The following is a 19,851-nucleotide window of genomic DNA, read 5'->3' as shown; positions in this document are numbered from 1 at the left end:
AAAACTCAACACTTGACGAGCGCAAGGTTGTCTGGTTATGAGTGGACGCTTTTGGCAAGTCATATACAAATAAAACGTTGTAATGTACTGAACCCGGCGACTTTGTTGCCGATTAGTATGGAATCAGATGATGTACCTCCACATGATTGTTATCTACGAACTGAGTAAGAAACGAAGGGTCGTGTTGACCTAAAAAACACTCCATTGGCAGACCCCGATGGTATTTTGTATGTTGATGGTTCGTGTTTTAAGTTGCCGAATGGCGATGTGACGACTGCGTATACTGTGGTGACGTTGAGTACGGTTGTGGAAACTGCGAGATTGAGTCAGAATTCAGCGCAAGCGGCAGAGTTGATTGCGTTGACGAGAGCATGTGTTTTGTCTAAGGGAAAGCGAGTGAATGTGTTTACAGATAGTCAATATGCGTTTGGTGTTGCACATAGCTTTGGTCGATTGTGGAGAGAAAGCGGATTTATGACATCGCATGGCACGAAGATCCAACACTGGCAGCTCGTGAACGATCTTATGAACGCACTTACATTACCTAAGCAGGTGGCAATCATCAAATGCAGCGCGCACCGAAAGGTTACGGATGATGTTGGTCGTGGTAACGCGTTTGCGGATGAGATTGATAAGGAAACAGCTAAGAATCTTGCAACCCGAATGTACGTTACGAATTCAGTGAGGTGGCCGGCGGAGACTGGTATGTGTGAGGACACTGTTGAGAGTGTGAAGGCGATTCAGAATGAGGCCACTGAAACTAAAAAGACTAAGTGGAAAGAAAGCACGGGAAAGTTAGATGCGCATGGATGTTGGATTGATGTCAGAGGTGGATGTTACCGGATGCATATGTGCTAGCCGTTGTGACTATGGCTCACGGTTTGTCACATATTAGCGTGAAAGGTATATGTAAGTTATTGTCTCCTGTATGGAAGAATGATGGTATTGCTAAGTGTGCTGAGAGGGTGGTTAAGAATTGTATGGTATGTATGATGTATAATCCTGGCAAGGGCACCCCCACTCCACCTGGCCATTTTGCTCCTCCTACATGTCCCTTTGAAGTCATCCAATTGGACTTCATCCATATGGAGCGATGCAATAACCTGAAGTACGTTTTAGTTGTGGTTTGCGCGTTCAAGATGGATTGAGGCCTATCCTCTTAAAGATAACACTGCCCTGTCCACCGCGAAAGTCTTACTGAAGGAATACTTTCCTCGGTATGGAATGCCACGGATTGTATGGTCAGATAACGGAAGTGAGTTTGTGGGAAGTGTGATGAGGAGTGTGTGTAAGGGCCTTGGAATTCGACATAAATTCCATAGCGCCAATCATCCCCAGTCAGCGGGTTTAGTTGAAGGGTACAATGGTACTCTGAAACTGAAACTTGCTAAGATTCAAGCGACGATTGGCTTGTCATGGCCTGATGCCTTGCCTCTAGCTCTCTTGTCGACCAGGGCGACTGTGCACTCTCGAGTAGGGCTTAGCCCATATGAGATTGTGTTCGGCCGTCCTGCGAACATTTGGGGAGTCCCGAGGCCTAAGGCATTTGATAGTCTCGAATACCCAATGTTGATCGATTATCTTTATGATCTGACTGCTAAACTGCTAAACTGAGGTTAATTCATCAACAGGTCTTTGAAGCTCTACCGGCACAGACAGAGGGTCCTGGACATCGGCTCCAACCGGGTGACTGGGTGGTCACCCGCAACTTTGGAAGAAAGCATAACTTGGAGCCGAGATTTGTGGGTCCCTTCCAAGTCCTGCTGGCTACAAGGACTGCAGTTCGGTTGGAAGGCAGAAAGAATTGGGTGCACGCCACCCACACCAAGAAAGTCCCGATCCCCTTGCCAGCAGATTCTTGGGTTCGAACTGGGATTGCCGCAACGGAAACAGAGACCCCAATACGTTTTGTGCCGTTTAGTGATGCTCAACTTGGAGACAATTCATTGCAGCCAGATACAATTGTTGAATCGTCAGCGTTGGAGAATGAGGCTTGAACTGTCACCTGATCAATTGAACACTGGTTCGCAACCTGACCAATTATTTGAAGAGCAGACTCGACCTGGAAGAAGTCGATATTTTCTTCGTTCACGTGACAAAGACTAATAAAAATCCTTTTCGTTTTTCTTTTTGAATTCATCTTACCCCCTTACTGTTGCCACGAACATTATGAACAATTGCATCCTTTATTTATTTTTGAGATTCTTTTCACGTGTGTTCCTCTTTTTCCACAGCTAGGAGATTTGCACTAAAATTGAATGTTTTGATTAAGAAAACCTTTCATCCGGGTTGACCGTAGGGCCGTGCGGGTACTTCCTTCTGTTTAGCAGGTTCCTGACACTAGGTCGGTTACTTTTGTCGATTCCTGGGAACTCCTGGGAATTGATAATCGCTACTCGGAACGAAGAACGTCAAGAACGTTACGGACGGTTTTTTAGAGGATAGATTTTTCTAAGTTGTTGGAAGTAGAGAGGATGTCAGCTCAAAGATCGAAATTGCATAGGGTTGTACGAACAAAATGCTTTCTGTTTCAGGTATTCCTGCTGTGTCTGACTGTTTCTATGCTATTAGTGGGTGGAGTGTATTTTGGAATACAGTCATTATTGCCTTCCGCTTCACCTGCTTCTTCTCCTTCTGAACTGAATTCTATTTACACTGTTTCTCCACATTCCTTGCATCCTCTGCCCCAACATGAACAGGTTAGACGTGCGGAATTCATGAACAACTCCTTTGTCCAGCTCCTACATCAGCATCAGTTAGTGATGGTTACTGCTAACTGTTGGGTGTGTGGGTTAATGCCACATACCATGGATAGGGGTATTCCGTATTTGGTTCTTCCTTACAGCTCCCAGGGGTCAGCTCGACCATTCCAAACTATGTTCCGTAGTGCACTAGATTCCTACCCCCATCGAGAGCCACGCTCTGCAGACCTTGGTCCCGGCCCGTACCACAAGACTTTGGCAAGAGCGATTGTTGACTTGGATAGAGATTTTTGATGCATCGCTTATTCCAGAGGAAGAGGTGCGAGCATACAAGGATCTGAGTGAGGCTGGGTATAGCATGTCAGTGGGTGATAGACAGCTTAAAAGCTTGTCTCCGATCTGGATCGTACCCCATCTCGGTAATTTTTGCTTGCAAGGTCTTGGTCGAAATCCGCGAGCTCAGCTTGGGAAGAGTGCTTGTACTGAAACCTATGTTTTACCAATGCTCTCTTCCCCCGTTTTCCTGACTGCCAAGGGTACCTACTTCGTATGTTATGATCGCGCATATACATGGTTGTCCCGTGACTTCTCGGGCACCTGTTATATTGCGAATCTGTTGCCACCGACTTTCACAGTTGCCTCGGACTATCACAAGACTAGAGTTGTGAGAGGTGTTATTAGCAAAGAGGACACTGCCGGTCAAGAAGCAGGAGACTTCTTTAAGGGTTTCCTGCCGTTTTGGGGACCTATGGTTAATAGTAGGAACCTGAGACAGTTGACTCGTGTGGTAGAATCGACTGCTAATATAACTGCAAGTGCTCTTGGTAATCTGACAGCAGAGCTTCAGGCGGATAGGCTTATGACGTTGCAGAACCGTATGGTTCTAGACGTTGTTCTTGCAGATAGAGGTGGTGTGTGCAAGGTGATCCATTCGAGTTGCTGTATTTTCATTCCTGACAACGCTCCAACTGTATATCAAGCCATCTCAAAGTTGCATAAGATCTCCGAGTCCATACACGTGGACGTAGGTGATTGGACGCTACTAGGATGGTTTTGGGGCCTGATGTTGACTTGGGGTTGGAAGATTCTGATGATCGTAGGGGTTGTTGTAGCGTTTGTTCACGTGTTGTCTTTTCGTGCAGTGTGGTCCTGCCTTATGTGGCCTTTGTGCTACGTGTATAAGACAGCCCTCTGTTACCAAAGAAGCATTGATGGATAGAATAATGTTGCAGCAACATCTGAACGATTTGATGAATATTGAGATAGATTCTGATATCGACTAGTGCTTGCCTACATGAGGGCAAAAGGAGCGTCTGAGGTTCCGTGAGAATCGTAATGACGTTCTCGAATATGGACGAGTTTGGTATCTATGAACCACTAATGACGAGTTTAGTGGGTGTACGCGTTTTCGCTATTCTACGTTACACTATTAGTCTTATTCGTGGGCTTCTTCATCTGAACCCACGGGTTCCATTTTAGATACGGCATCCATTTTGTTTCTTGCCCTCAAGTAGTCAGCAAACGGACACTGTCCGCTTCGTGACCCTGGGATTCCCAAGCTCTTGCGGAAGACACGTGTTCCTTTAAGGGTGTCTTTATGACGAGGGGGATGACACTGCAAAGGCAGATGGCTCCTCTTGAGGCTCATCTTGCCGTGCCGATCTATTGTTTCAGCCGTGCATGCATTAGGCACGAATCCTTTGATCCTTCAATCGTGCTTCCGATATTGCCCCCCTACACTCTTTTTCAATCTGTTGTCTATCTTTGTCTTCCTTGCACCTGTTTTTGTCTCTTTTCTTAACTCGTTTACAGCCAGAATGGAATGTACTTAATGGTGAGATAACGTACTTTTACAGTTGGGAACCGGCGATGCTACTGTAATTATGTTCCGGGCTCTTGAATACATGAAAGCAACCCTTTTGAAGTTTACTGTGGGAACTGAGCTGTTACTTTTTGTTCGCCATGTTGTGCTATGACTAAAATATGTATAAAAGGAGCGATCCACTGTTGCAATTCGAAGCAGTCTCTCAGAACCGACACGTAGTGTACTTCTTGCGATTTCTGTATCCCTGCAGTAAATAAACCTTGATCTTTGACGCCTAAGGAAGTGTCCCGTGTCTCTGTGATTTGTACGCCGGAACAGGTAACCCACGAAGGTTTCAGGTGTTGTTCCCTGGCACCGCTGGGCCTTAGAATAGCCCAGTCCTTCAGTGTGGTGGCGATCTACTTATCAGTACTTTGTTTTTAGCTCTTCATTTCCTACAGCGGGGGTCTCTTGCTTTCAAAGTACTATAAGCAGCTTCACTCGTGTTTTTCAGTTACATGGGCCTGGAGAGGTCTTCGCTCAAGCACCACTTCCAGGCAATAGCCAACTGAAGAACAGAACTTCTGGCTTTTATCCAAGTCGAGGAGAGACCGGCATTGCACAGGCCTGGTCCAGAAAGCTCCAACAGGTCATCAGTCTTTTCCAGCTACAGTTGTTGAACATCCTGGATTTGGCCATTGTCTTACGGCCCCAGTTAACGGAAGTGCTAAATGGGGTCGTTCACTATAGACACACATTTTGGCATGAGCCAATCCAGTTGCATCTTCTCAGATTTTCTGTCTCTTCTGAAGTGACAGGAGTGATCAGAGTCCTATATGCGCTTTTCTTCTTGAGACCTGTATATTCACCTGTGCCAACCATCAACGAAACGGAGACAATAACATCGCATGCCTTAAGGCAGCAGAGATGTGAAATGGCAAAGGTTTTGAGGCTCAAAGCATCAGAATAAAAGCAGAAAAATGTTACTGTCAGGGCAGCAACTGCTACTGGAGAGGGCTGAGCAAAGGGATGAGCGGTCAAAGGCACAGGTCTTGACCTGCTCGTAGCCCAGCACTGACTATCAGGCCCAGGCTTCAGAACTGACCACCGAGAATCAAAACTCAAGTAACACTGAGCTGTCAGAGGAAGCAATACCAGAAGGTGCAAAAACGAAAACATATACCCCAAGATACAAAAGCTTCATAATAAGAGGCAGTGAAAGAACCTTTGTCGTTGGGAAGAAGTATTTTTATTACTACAATTGGTTGTGTTTGACACACTGCAAAACACATACCCAATTAATGAAATTCACGTCGATCCTGTAAAGTTGTGTGTGTTAGGTGAAAGACTAATAAGGCAGGTACCAAAAGACCAAGTTACTTACCTTTGATAACAATCTTTCTGGTGGATACGCTGGCTAATTGAAAATCCCTCACTTCTTAAATGCCTCCCCAAGTGCCAGACTGGATCTGGAAACATGCAACAGCTCTACTGCACCGATAGGTGGCACCTCAACTACTGATCCACCTGGATATGAGAACACTGATGTCAGTTCCCCATCCTTCTGTCCACTCCCTCAAAGGCAGGAACGAGGATGACGAGAATGACACAAATAGGAGTGTAACAAAATAAATGTGCAACAGCCTCTGTTGCGCCGCAGATTAGGGACGAGGATGAATTGGAGAGGAATCTGGGGGCAGACAGAATATCGACTAGAAGGATCATTACTCAAGATAATTAACTTGCTCTTCTGATGAACAAGTTATTTGCCTTTGGCATCATTCCTTTTTTTGGATATTCCTGGAACAGGAAAATATCCCCAGCAATGCTAGTGTTCGCTGCTCGGTGCTACCGTTCGGCTCCATGCCGTCCCAGCAGTAAGGGAGTGTAACCTCATACGTGCCACCCCGGCACACTGATGTCACTTTCTTGCTTGACTTGTTCCACACCCTGAGAGGCAGAGCATGAAACAATTGTTGGTACAGTGTAGTGTGCCAATTCTTACCCAGGGTAATGCTGTGCATTGAATAAGCAGATTATTTAATGTTCAAAAGGGGCCACTCTGCAGAACAGGGGAGGAGGGTGGTGAGGAATCTGTGGATAGAGTAACCGCCAATAAGAGCGTTAATCAAAGGTACATAACTTGTTCTTCTGATGGATACTTCTAAGCAATGTGGAAAGGAGTCACAACTTTAAGCAAGAAGGAACGTGCTGTGAAAACATTTGGGAGTGAACATGAGTAAGGTAGGTTCACGGTACCTGGAGGGAAGGTTAGGAAGTCCAGAAAGGTGCCCAATTCACTCTCCTGATAAAGAGGTTAATGTTAAACCTGGGACGCACCACAGGTACTAGATATGATGCATATTTTCTCTTTCAAAACCTAATTTAGGAGATGGGATTAACGTATCTCCACCGAATAATGCTAACCCTAAAGCCATACTGGTATGAGATAAGTGTGTACTGGATACAGAATACGGGCACTAGCCAGCTCACAATCCTAGTACTAGGTAGCCCTGGTACTTATTGCAACAACTAGTCTAGGTATTTCCAAAAGGTTGCAAATTGTAACACAGAATTCTTGAGAAGGGAGAATTCAAAGATGCTCTCTCAAATTCTCAGAGCTACTGCCAGTAGAGGATGCGCTCTACCAGCTAAGCCTAGCAGTTAGATTATAAAACATCACTTGTGCTCAGCAACTGTGGGGCACACGTGTAGTCTTCTGTGTCTAGTATTCTAACTGCTATGCTTTTCACAGTAACCAAAGGTCAACACATGCAGGCATCTGGGGCACGCCCACAGGTTTTGCCTTTAGGATACTGTGAGAAGGGAGACTGGGTACAAGGTGTGGTATTTACTAGAGAGCTGGCACAGCCTAAGAACATAATGGGATCTGGTGACACAAAACTAGGTTCTGAGGTGGTCCTAAGGAATAAACTGTGCCCTCATCCCTCAACTCCATGTTGTGCCAGGCATGATTAGGTGGTAGAGGGATTGGCTAAAAGGTATGTCCCAAGACCCATTTCCGTGTCCACATCAGTGCGTAATTTGTGCCAGTGTGTTCCGGCACCCATTTTGTAACACTGACACATATTTAAGGCAGCCCACCATTTGGTGATGGTCATTTTTTTTAAAACACTGGAGCATAGTGTTTAAGAATGAAATATGCAATGAATAACACCAGGGTGCTTAGGTCAGTCTTCCATTTTTGGGTCACCTAGACCAGTCCAATTTGTGATGTTTGTAGGTCTGTAATGCCCAGTAGGTTTCTTTGGTACTGGTATTTGGCAGCGTTGGCTGGCACCTGAAGTGGCACAAGCAGCAGTGGCCTCTTGAGTAATATCTTGGGCCCTTCTCATCGTATTACAGATTATGCACAGGTTCTGTGGTTCCTGTGCAAAGCCCAAGCTGTGCGAAACATGGTACTAGGGGAAACACAGCAGGGGGAGGGGGGACTGGGCACTAGGAATGGACACACTCCACACCATGTGCCAGGAGAACCCAACATACGGCCCTAGGACTTGTCCAGAGAGATTGGGGTGGGAATGGCAACATTACGAGATGCATGGCACAGCAGAAGGCCTTCACTGGACGGAATAACCAGCTTCCTCTGAAAACAAGAAGACCGTTTTCAGAGTATGACCAAGGACACACTGAGTCCAGAGCCCAAAGGAAACAAAACCTAAAGTCATACTCAGTAAGGGACGAGCAAAGGAGGGGGACTGGGCGCAGTCAAGCTGAAGGCAACACCAACAGCCCAGAGCTCATGGCATTGCCCAGCAGGCTCTGGATGCAGGGTGACAGTGTGCCAGGGGTGGCCACACCGTATCCCAGGACTTGGAGTCTTATGCAGAAGGCAGAGTAGGCTTTTTGGTCAGGGGAGCGAAAAATAAGGCATGGATAAGCAGTACGGATCACATGCAGAGGCTATTAGGGAGACCCTAAGGCCAGACCCTGCAACGAAGAAACCTGACTTACCTGGGGTTGTCCACGCTCCAGGTTCAGGGCCTGGTGAGCATGTGTACAAGCCACGCCCAGCAGGCGCTCGATAAAGGCAAACACTGCATGGAATGGATAAAGCTCAGGTCCTGCTGTTTGAGATAACAAGAAGGGCTGCAACAGGTCACAAAAATGCACTGCAGCTAGATCCCATTGGACCAAAGAGGTACAACCACATCACAGACAGCCAAGTTTAAAATGCTAAACATAAGAAAGTGTACAAAGTGAAAATCATTCACACAAGTAAGCTGGGTGCACACTCATTTATGTATTTATCCACATATCATGTAGTGATCACAGTGCTTTTCAATGAAGAGACCTTTTGATTTTGTTATGGAAACGTGTTATTGAACGTCCACTAAATAAATTACTGGCTTTCCATCGAATGCAAGCTTTTAGCACCTTCTTTTGTTCTATAATCTTGTCATGAAATGGTGATAATCAAGCTTCTGAATAACACATTGATAGGGGTTGAATAGTTCTGCAAATGTTTAGATTAGAACTCTTCAACATGTAGCTGCAAGAATACTCAGAAGCGCAAGGTTCATTGCTCATTTTAGGAGTTATTCCGGGAATGTCACGGATATTTGAAGCTTTCAATTTCAGATTATATTATTACCATCATCATTTGTCTCCCGAATATTCTATTTTCATCAGTTGTCATTTTAGACATTTTTTCGTAGAAAGTGGGACATGCTCAGAAACTTATTTTTAGGTTTTTCTTTTTACAACAAAGGGCCGAACACAAGCAACAATACTGATATCAGTATGGGTGATCGCTCTGCAGGCGCACATGTTTTTCGTTTTGATTAATGGGCATAGTCATTACAAAAGGTCTACTTGCAATATAAATGTACTGTTTGCAAAGATGGATGCCTAATGTCAAGCTGTAGATCGAGCGGACAGATTTAGTGCCATGTCAGTTTAGTCTGAAAGTAATCTTAGTGCCTGCAAAACCGGTTTTATTTTGTAAATATGAGATAAAATAATGATCAACCAGTATATAATCCCCAGGATTTGACCACTGATAAAGAGAGGAACTACGTGTGGGCAAAGATCAAGATAGGCATGGCACCAACTCACAATGCTCTAACCAAAGGCTGCTCCAGTGACTCTTGAGAGGCTGTGGTTGCTCAATGCCAGACCTATTTGTCCCAAATCAGATCTGCGAACTACCTCGGAATCTTGCAGAATAGGTTTTTAATTTATGGATTACACTAGAATTAGCATAGTGCCTAGAGACAGCACAGTGAGTGTTAGGGTTACAATTGTTCTCAGTTTTCACTTTTCATGAAATGGTTTGTTTCTTTGAATTTTCATTTTCTGTGATAGTCCCAGTCAATATTATGTGCACTGGATTTGAAATTTTAAAATAGATATTCGAGTGATCTTGAAACGGGTATTCATTAATGAAAGATTTTAGAGTTCCACTGTGGTCCCGGAACCTATGTCATGGGACTGATTGCAAGCAGCAAATAACTCCTACGCAAGATAGTGGAATGGGCGGTGTCTGTATCGCAGCCAAACTGGATTCCCTAGATCAAGCTGGTGCATTGAATCAAGTCCTTGCACCAGGGAGCTAGAGCTCTGATGCCCGCAGCTCTGGATGGGAGTCACCAGGTCTGGACAATGGTGAAAGGGCAAATCTTTATGTGCTTTCAAAAGAGACATCACACACGTTTCACGAGGCATCAGGACACTAAAGGATCTAGATTTGTAGAGTACTGTACTCACTATTAGGTTACCTGTTGAGATGAGGAAAAACACCCCAAAAACAATGAATACCAAACATCAACATTTTACATGAGTCTCTCTATGTATCCTTGACACCTAGGTTTTTATTGGAGGCACACAATATCACACAATATCACGGACCTAGTTTAGCAATTTATGGTTATGGAGGTAATGGGGCTAAAAAATAAAAATTCAAACTCATTTCAAGTGTCTGGGACCTCCCAGACTGCCATGAGGAACTTTCAAGTTTGTGAATCTGGAGAAGATGCCATGCTGGGGAACCAGGGCATTTCTGCTACGAGAAAACGTGGCATTGGCAGACGGGGGCATATACTGCTACTTACAAAGCCGCTGCTAGTCAGTCGTTCCCTCTTACAACCTTCAAACATGTGCCATGCTACCACTCTCAAGCACTCCAATTAGGATCTTCAAAATGCTAAAAGGTATTCAATCGTCACAAAAGTTAAATATTCCCCAGAAACAGACCTACCCTGAGTGTCCAATGTTCTCTCCAGTAAACCAGTGCTGACTCTCATCCTTGGTTGCAATTCCAAGCCTCGCCAGACTTTCCTGAAGAACAAGACAGACACCTTAGAATGCTGTTCTGAGAGCTATTTTTAGTCAAAAACCAAATACACGTCATTGTAAATTGTCCAGCAGATTCCAGATCATCAACACTCTTCTTGAATGATTCAAATTTGTGGTCGATCCTTTAACATTTCTCAAGTAATATAGCCAACCTTAAAATTAATACTGGGCTCCACTGATGCCAGTCGCTTGGCAGAGGGTCAGCAATGGCCGACAGATCTTCTGCTCCAACGTGCCAAAGCTGGTCTTTCGGATCCTCACTGTTTAGTTTATAAAGTTCTAGCCTTCATTCTGAAAAGTTCTACTGACATCAAAGCTCTTCTGCCTTGGGCTGTAGTGACTGCTAAAGAACTCACCCCTCCCTCTCAATCCCATTCCTCCCCAGTTTTACGCCTAACTCGTGGAGTGATGCTTTTACAGGGGCCTCAAAAGCCTTTCTTGGAGCAGCTTATTTACAACCAGAGTGTAAAGAGATTAAAAATATTAGCATTTACTTCTACCGCATAAAGAAAAAGTAAGCTTAATTCAAGACACACCACACAATGATAATATCTCTTTTTGCTCTTTGAAGACCTCAACATAATGAGCAACCTTCAACATTTCATGCATTTCCCCTTTCATCAGGTAATGAAACTGAAGGCCCTGCTTGATGCTTATGGCCAGGAGCCATTGAAGTACCCACTTGTTTATGTTGATGGAGTACTAACTTGTGAAAGTGTGGAATATTCCTCTTTTGAACACGCCCACTCACAGCTTTACACAGATCGCTCTGAGTTAGTCATACGTCAGCTTACATATGCGGTTTTTGAGTGGAACTGGCTGGCACCGTACGTACATCAACATTTTTATAGAGTGAGGCAACAATATGAATCGCTCACATTAACTGGAGTGCTGGACTGTTCCTTTGAGGGACTTGAAAAACAAACCTACACAAACAAACACTAAGTACAGCAAAGCTTTGTAACCAGGTGACAAATATTGCCAGCACGGCATACACTTGCCTCGGGATAAACCAACTGCATGGAGTAGACTTGGTTTGGATTGGTAAAATCAAATATGGATCGAAGCATCAGTGTCCTCAGCCCTTACATAACCATCATGGATGTGGAGCTCAAAGGACGCAGGCAACGTGCTTGCGAGTTCTACGGCAGGACAAAAGAGCTCTCCAGGCAGCACATAGAGATAGTTCTTCTCACCTGGAGCTTTTCCACTTCAAGCTCAATTTCAACGGCTGCAACCCCAATCTTGCCTTGGTCTGCGGCTAGCTGATGGAAGAAGCGCCTCCACTTTATTAGTACCTCTGAAAATTGGAGCTATGAAGGAAGAGAAGTAAATAATGAACACAAAATCTCACTGAAAAGGGAACACTGCCAAGCAGCTTTATCAGTATCTTTAAATACAGTAGTATAATGGAGCAACCGAGCGGGAGAAGACCATTCTAACTGCACTGGTACAGTAAGAACATGTTATTTACCTGTAACATTGGTTCTCCAGCAATGAGATGTGTAAAAGAGCAGAATTCTGGTCAGAATAATCCTAGCCCCCAACACCAGTTAGGATCCCAGACAAATGATCGCTCATTTCAACAAGGTCTACATGTTAACGCCACATTACCGCATCTAATCACTGACTCAACAGGCTTCAAATCCACCTCTCTATGACCATCTTGGATTCTATTCTGTAGGAGGCACCAACATTAAATAGTGCCGAGGTGAGAGATGATCGCAGGAGAACAAATACTGTAGACAAGAATCTTTTTCTCAGGACTAGTCCCTCTACAGATTCACAAACTTGGTTGTAAAAGTAATACTACTCTGTATGGAGTGATTCGACCAGAGGCAAAAATATTTGTGTCCTCACATTTGCCAAACATGGATTCTAAGAAAGTACACACAGAGAGACCATCTTGAAGCCAGTGTTCAAGCTTGAAAGGCATGAAACTCTAGACCCTAATGGTGAAGTGAAAGATCACAAATGCCTTCTTAAAACTCCAAGTGTTCTGGCATCATCATAGATGCAGGGAAGGACTGTTCAAAATCAGAACGGTATTTACAGCCCATCCACTGCTGTAAAAATGTAGTATCCTGCCGAAGAACACTGAGGAGTGCAGTGTTGTCCGAGAACATTCAAATCTCATTGAAATAGTTATTGCCTCAAAATCAGGAGGTGTTCTGAACACAAAATCATAGTACGGCACACTGACTGCTGAGAGGTTAAAATTCAGGGGTGCAAAATGTCATCCTCGTTCTCTAAATCACTCATTTATCAAGGGGGTATTGGGTGCTATTCGATTTATTCACCTACACTAGCAGGCTGCACTACAGCAACACTACAAAAGGAATCTCCAAACTTCTACACAGACTCGAGACCATCCAGAACACTTTCGTACTCTACCTTCCACATCACACCGCACCAAGGACCTTCAGCGGCTTCCCATTCACAAGGGCAGCGAATTCAAACATCTTACGCAGACATACAAAGCCATACACAACACAGGACCAGAATACCTGAACAGATGCATGCACTTTCACCAACCCACCAGACACCTGTGCTAAAGAAATTAAGAAGGAAGTGAGGGAGAGGATCCCTTCCCACGAAAAGGTAATTAAAAAACAGACCGGCATAAAGATAGGAAAATGACAACACTCCTATCAAACTTGGGAAGTTGGGTATGAAATTCATCTTAAAAAAAAGGCCAATTATAATTTCTTTAACTTATTTACATTTCAGGGTTTGTTTTATTTCTATTGTTTCTTATATGTGGAGAAGTGTGGCTCAATGGTTAGAGCGGCAGACCCTGATACAGAGGGCTGGCCCGGGACCAGGGTTCAATACCCGCCTCGGCGGGTCTTGGGCTCAATTTCCTCGAACCTGATCATTCTCGCCTCTGTGCTTATTCTAACCATGAGTCCCACTCTGCAACTCTGGGCAATAGCTTGCTTAATCTCCACAACGGCCCCAACAGCGCTGGATGCCTGGCTTCACCTTGGGGGTGCCCAGGAGTGGACATTTCACAGGGAAAAGCCAGGAAGTGTTCCATAGCGGTATACGGACAGCGCCGGGACACTTCCGTTGGAGGTAGCTGTGCGCTTTACAAATGCTGGCATTTACGTCAAAACGTGTCAATTTTTATTCTCTTTTAAACTGTTCCTTTCCCTATCCTTTTGAGGTATCGCGAAGGCTGTGTCCACTTCAATAACAATAGAAAGCATTTTGTATTGCAGCCTTTCTCTCTATAAGGTTGGAAAAAAGCTTTTTACTCTCCAAGCACTTCCTTGTTATCAATGGGGACGTGCAATCTTAGATTTATTTATTTTGGAGTTTTATAAAGCGCAAACATGACCCGATTGGGGTATCAGAGCACTGTACAAATAGCCATCAAGTCATACAATATCGGAAAAGGAGAAAACACATGATAATCGGAGAAGTAATAACCAGGGAGTTGCATACATACAGTGAAACATTGAGCTTAACAGTTTTTAAAGCCACTGGAAGCCAGTCTGAAGCAGGAATTTAAGCACCAAGAGCTCGTTTTTTTGTTTTTTTTTCTTTTTCTTTCCATCTCACCGACACCTAGTTTCAATTTTCTGACAGGTCATGTTCTTTTAGAGGAAGGTTTTAAAAAAGAAAAAAGGAAAGCTGTAAAAGGTTTGGGCACCATAAGTAACAAGAGCATAAAGGGAGATGTCTAATGTTTAACATTTAACCTGCGATTCCCAGACTGTCAAAGGCACAACAAAATAGAAACAAAATCCAACCAGCAGAAAGTAAAATTAAAGCAGATTAAAAGAAATACAGAAATATGCACAAATTCACTTTTTATGTTTAGTTCACAGCTATTGTGTAGACTCCTGTGTGCACATCAGACAGTCTGCCACTCTTCTACTCAGCTTTTGCTGCTACCGTTTTACCACTTTAGTCAGAATATTTCTATTTCCACTAAAAACTTTCCATACATTATTGCACATGATTTTTACAAACACTAAGCAAATAGGTCTCATCTTGCTGGCACACATGTCAATTCTTGTATTGATGGTAATCTTCCATTTACACTCTCGTGAGGAATCTGGACTCCATGATTGCTTAATGCAGCATTCGTTACCGGAGCTCTTCTCGTGACTTGCATGCACAACAATATTTGTATTCCAACATTACATTTATTTACTTCATAGCATCACTATGCTGGCTAGGATTTGGTCCACCCGGATTCCTGAACAGTGTCTGCATCAGTGTTAGTTCCCAGTTTTACTTCAATTTGGGTGTAAGTAGATGACTGCAAGTGCTCAGTAGTTTGGCATCCAACAGGGAAACTTGTAAGTGATCAGCACATGTTCCTGCTGAGTTGGCATCAACCGATTACAATGGACACTGGAGCACAAACATTGCATACATGCTGCTTTCATGCCAGTAGGGACCTATCGACTATCCTTTGTGTCGTGCAACACATCTTTTGTGGGCAGCAGTAAAAGCGCCACAGATGGGGACATTGTGCCTGCTAGGATACCAATGAATTGACAGATGAGTGGATTAGTTGCCACGTTTCTTGATCTAACATCTCAATCCATTCTACAAACAGAATCACTCGACTTCTACTGAATCTTTGTACTCACCAAAAACTGAGGTCTTCCCAAAGCAGTGAGCTTGATGGCAGAGAAACCATCTTCAGAGCTGCCACCTGTAAAGGAACCAAGATAAGCCATGAAATGCTTTGCAATAGGTTCAAGTCAATAATTAACAAGTACTCTATCGAACCTCCCTTTGAGGATATACTAAACTGTAGATGAATTGTGCCCTTCCTCAGTGGTCTCTAGAACATGGTGGACAAAGTAAGGCATATGCCACTCCCTGCCACCAGAGGACACATGATTGGAAAAGGTCATTCACTGCTGCCAGGCAGTTTACATTCAACTCTCTGGAACAAAACAACCTGAAGTGTATTTGAACCATCGATCACCACTGTCAATGCATGGTTGCTGCTGCTTCTCCTCTGCTCTCCATCAATCTTCGAGTCCTAGCGGTAGTACTACATCCTGGCTTCAAATGTCCTATAAAAGCAGGGAGAGGGTTGGGGCGGGGGTGTTTATATTTGTTTTAAAATGGGTGATGTGGCCTAGCAACACGAGGGGTACTGCTGATTGAAGCTAAGAGTCTTCGGTGAAGTAGTGTGGCTCACTGGTTAGAGGCGGCAGACCCGAGAGCAGAGGACGGCCCGGGACCAGGGTTCGATTCCCGGCGCGGCAGGTTTCTGGACCAGGGTCAGCGGACTCGATAAGTCTCTCGCCTCGGTGCCCACTCTGATCAGCGATCACACTCGGCAACTCTGGGCATTAGCTTGCCTCATCTTCACTAACGGCCCCACCAGACCGCCGGGGATGCCTGGTCTCACCCTGGAGATACCCATTAAGGGACCATCTCTCAGGGAAGCCAGGAAGGGTTTCGCAGCGGCCGAAGCGCCTTGGGACCCTCCGGGTAAGTAGTGCGCTATATAAATGCCTATACATTTACATTTACATTCGGTGTCTACAAGATTCTGAAGAGATGGTACAACCCTTTGAACACCCCATTATACAAAACATTACCCTGTGCTGGAGGAATTGGCATTTGAGTTCTCTCAAAGACCAGTACACATTGTGATTACACCTTCTTGAAGAACATGTGGTAACGGTCATGGTGTGGACCTATGACAAATGCTCTGTGCATTAGACCATGGCTGAGACACCTTAAGAAGCTGGTTTCGGGAAAACATCCAAGTAAGTGTCTGGCTGGGCCAATGTCCGAGTCAGAAGCCTTGCTGAGTGAGAGCCAAGACCCATTATTGTTTTGATCGAGTCAGAAGTGTGGCATTCGCTGATGAATCGGATTGTTCTCCCGCGCATCAATCTCGAACGAAAGGCATGAGATGTCCTAGTTGGACAGAGAATCTGTTTTGGAAACTAAGTGAACACACTGCCCCCGGTTCAAAGTTAATTCATAACAAGTTGACCCCACACTCTTCACCTTCCCCTTTACCCTAGAACTCTTTTACTGCCTCGCTCTAGTTCTTGTGCTATCGCATGAATAATTGTATTACAGCTGTGTGAATCATGGTCTAATGTCCTTCTAGAAGCAAATCAAATAAATGTGTAAAAAAACCATCCACACAAGAGCCTTGTGAAAGGTACTCACATTTCTGTCAAACACTCAGTTTCCATATTTTCTATAATCTACTCCCACAGAATTAAAAAAAACATGGGCTGTGTTGCCATTAGGCACTTCTGTGAATAATCTGTTCATCGTTAGCCCGGGGGCACAGTTTGGATTAGCTGCATCAGAGTTTAAAACATTTTGATCAATAAAACCAAATGCACCCAGGAGACTACAAATTCTAATGTGTAAAGGTTACCTCAGTGACGCTATGAACTGGAAGCAGGAAAATTCAGCAGCATTAGAACATTATAAAACAAAGAACTAGTGTAAAGGACCAGATGAATAGTTTGATACTATTCACATTTTATGCCTTGAATATGCTGCTAAAAGTTACAAATTTTTTCTAAACCTCAAATATCCCTTGTTCAACTGGAGTCAAGAAGCCAAACGTTGTTCTCTGCCAGTTATCGACATACATCTCATCACATGTTACCCCCAGTGACAAACATGGTCAATGGCCAACCTATAACTGGTACACAAGAAAAGTCAAAGTAAAGATTTGATAATTAAATCTATAACTTTTGACCTGAACTAGCTCCAGACTCCACTCAAAGATTTATTTTTATATTTAATAAAAATGCAATCCAATAGTGAAATTGGATTTAATTCAATATATTGGAAAGGTAACTTAAAAAGAGTTACCTTTACTTTGACTGAAGGTGCTAGAGGGTACTTGGTATCATATCTCCACTTCCACCTCCACCTCCACAGCCTGTACTTAGACGTGAAAAAGGTGTGAAAACTGCCCCCATCATCCCTGGGAATGGGAAGAGGTTTCCTCACCTGGCAGGAAGACCAGTTGGGGTGGGCCCAGGTACTTAATGAACTTCAAAGGGGCCATCCCTGGTTTAAGCAAATGTTAGGTGGCACTTGAGAAGCCCCAGCCTCTGTTCCCATATGCAGGCTGGCACAAACGCAGTAGGAGGAAAGCTTTCCCAACAACCAGTGGTTTTCAGTGACCGCAGAGGAGGGAACCTCATTAATTCTGGCCGCAGCTCTGGGAGTGCACACAGCCTTTGCACCGGGTAGAAGGGGTTTTCCCCCCAGGATTTTGAAAGCGAGGGGCTCTATGGGTTTGTGCGCCGTAGGAACTATGTAAGAATGGACCTTTGCTCACATCTTAAGTATATAAATGAGTAAAGGTAAAGTTGTAAAATCCCTAGATAGAGTGAGGACTACATGAACATTTAGTTCCAATCTTCGAATACGGCCAAGATCCAAGCTACAGCGGGAACCAACCTGAGGCCTCGATACATCCCAGGAAAGTCTCCATGTGATGGTCACATTTGGCTTCGTCAGCATAGAAGTACGTGCGAGCACAGGTAACACCTCCCCGTCGATCACCAAAACCAGGCTGGACCTGGTATTTTTTCTCCCGGGAATCTTCCCCTGTAAGGAATTAATACAAGTTTGACTGGTCGAACATACATATGCTTCACTTAAAGCACATTTGGTTATTTATGCAAAATAAACCTCAATAAGCCATATGCACAAAAAACATGTCTGCAAATAAATCTCTTGACCAGCCCAGGTCATTAATTATAAAAGCAAAATAATTTGATAAGGATGATATGCGCATCGACCACTTAGAAGCAAGATCTGGAATTTGACAAGAAGGCATAATGCAGAACTTGGTCAGGATGTTCCTAAAGCTGCAGACTCGTTCTCTGTGAATGGCACCTAGAATTTCGCAAGCACTTGGATCACACTTGCATGCAATATTCATTAGGAAAATTCAGGGAATATTGCCACATGTCCATCATTACTCACTGCGCACCATGCCAACCACAAGTAGCCCGCTGAATCCCTCTGGTACAGATGGTGTGCAATCCCGAAAAATCGCTTTTTTCACTCACAGTTTGGCAACTATGCGTTCTACTGCGCAGTAATCTAAAAAGAATAGTACCCTCTTAAAAGGAGCCTATCACGCCTACCACCTTGACACTGGTAGTTTTTACACCTCTTGTCTTCAGAAATAAACTTTCCTTCAAGATCCTCTTTCTGGTAAATTCACCACATGCGGATTCCTCACCTCATGAATTCTCCCAAAGAGGCAACTCGCTCTCCTGTGCAAGCAAGTGACTGTGGCTCGGTCTCAACTCTCTGGCTCCTCCCCTGGATGTGACATCACAGAGCCACATAAGGCAACACCCAGTATGTGGACATCAGTTTTCATTCTTTTTTCTAGGAGGAGATGGAACTAAGTGAGTGGGCAGTGCAGAAATCTCCCAGACACCAAACTAACCACAAACCATTCCTCAGAGCGTAGAGACTAACTGAACGGGAGGAATCTGCAAGGAGCGAATCCACCAGAAATATGGTCACCTGATGGATACTTCTATCGCAGCATTCCTCACCACCTGAACCTATTCCAAAGCAGAAGCCAACGCAGGCGCATCAGAGGAGCACAGACGACAAATCGTGTCGCAAGACTGGTTAGAAAAACCACACTACCCACCGACAAGAAAAGTATACTCAAATACCGCAAGCTAAACTAGGACAGTAGCAGCAACCAAGGGGCAAGTACAAACGCTAAGGTGTAAAAAAACCTTGGCCATAGAGCACTAACTGGCAGGTGAAATCAAACACATAACTAAAGCACTACAAATTAGGATCAAGAAATCAAGCATTGGAAATGCAATAGGGCTCGCATTAGGAAAGTTTGAGCTATTGTTCTTATAAATTAATTTTTTTTATTTATGTGTTATTTTTTAAAATGGCTAAATTTATAGCTTTGTCATTTACAATGCCAATAGTTATAACTTTCGCAAACACCTATAGCATTTGTAATGCAACATGTTTTGCATTTACGTGACTTAGATGTATTGATATTACAAATAA

The 19,851-nt window shown here is 44.1% G+C and overlaps 1 protein-coding gene across 1 annotated transcript in view; it reads right to left on the bottom strand.

Annotated features, from left to right (window-relative positions):
• The window catches only part of PRODH (proline dehydrogenase 1), a 276,224-nt gene that overhangs the window by 119,782 nt on the left and 136,591 nt on the right, over nt 1-19,851 (bottom strand). Inside the window, exons 4-7 of the mRNA XM_086929694.1 lie at nt 18,250-18,399; nt 15,435-15,499; nt 12,021-12,137; nt 10,727-10,806 (exon numbers count right to left, since the gene is read on the bottom strand). Of these exons, the coding sequence (XP_086785820.1) occupies nt 10,727-10,806; nt 12,021-12,137; nt 15,435-15,499; nt 18,250-18,399 (412 nt within the window). The remainder of the gene's footprint in view (nt 1-10,726; nt 10,807-12,020; nt 12,138-15,434; nt 15,500-18,249; nt 18,400-19,851) is intronic.

Source organism: Lissotriton vulgaris, chromosome 7 (assembly GCF_964263255.1).
Source record: "Lissotriton vulgaris chromosome 7, aLisVul1.2, whole genome shotgun sequence".
NCBI classification, from domain to species: Eukaryota; Metazoa; Chordata; class Amphibia; order Caudata; family Salamandridae; genus Lissotriton; species Lissotriton vulgaris.
Note: the sequence above shows the minus strand (reverse complement) of the source record. Positions and strands in the feature narration are given on the sequence as shown.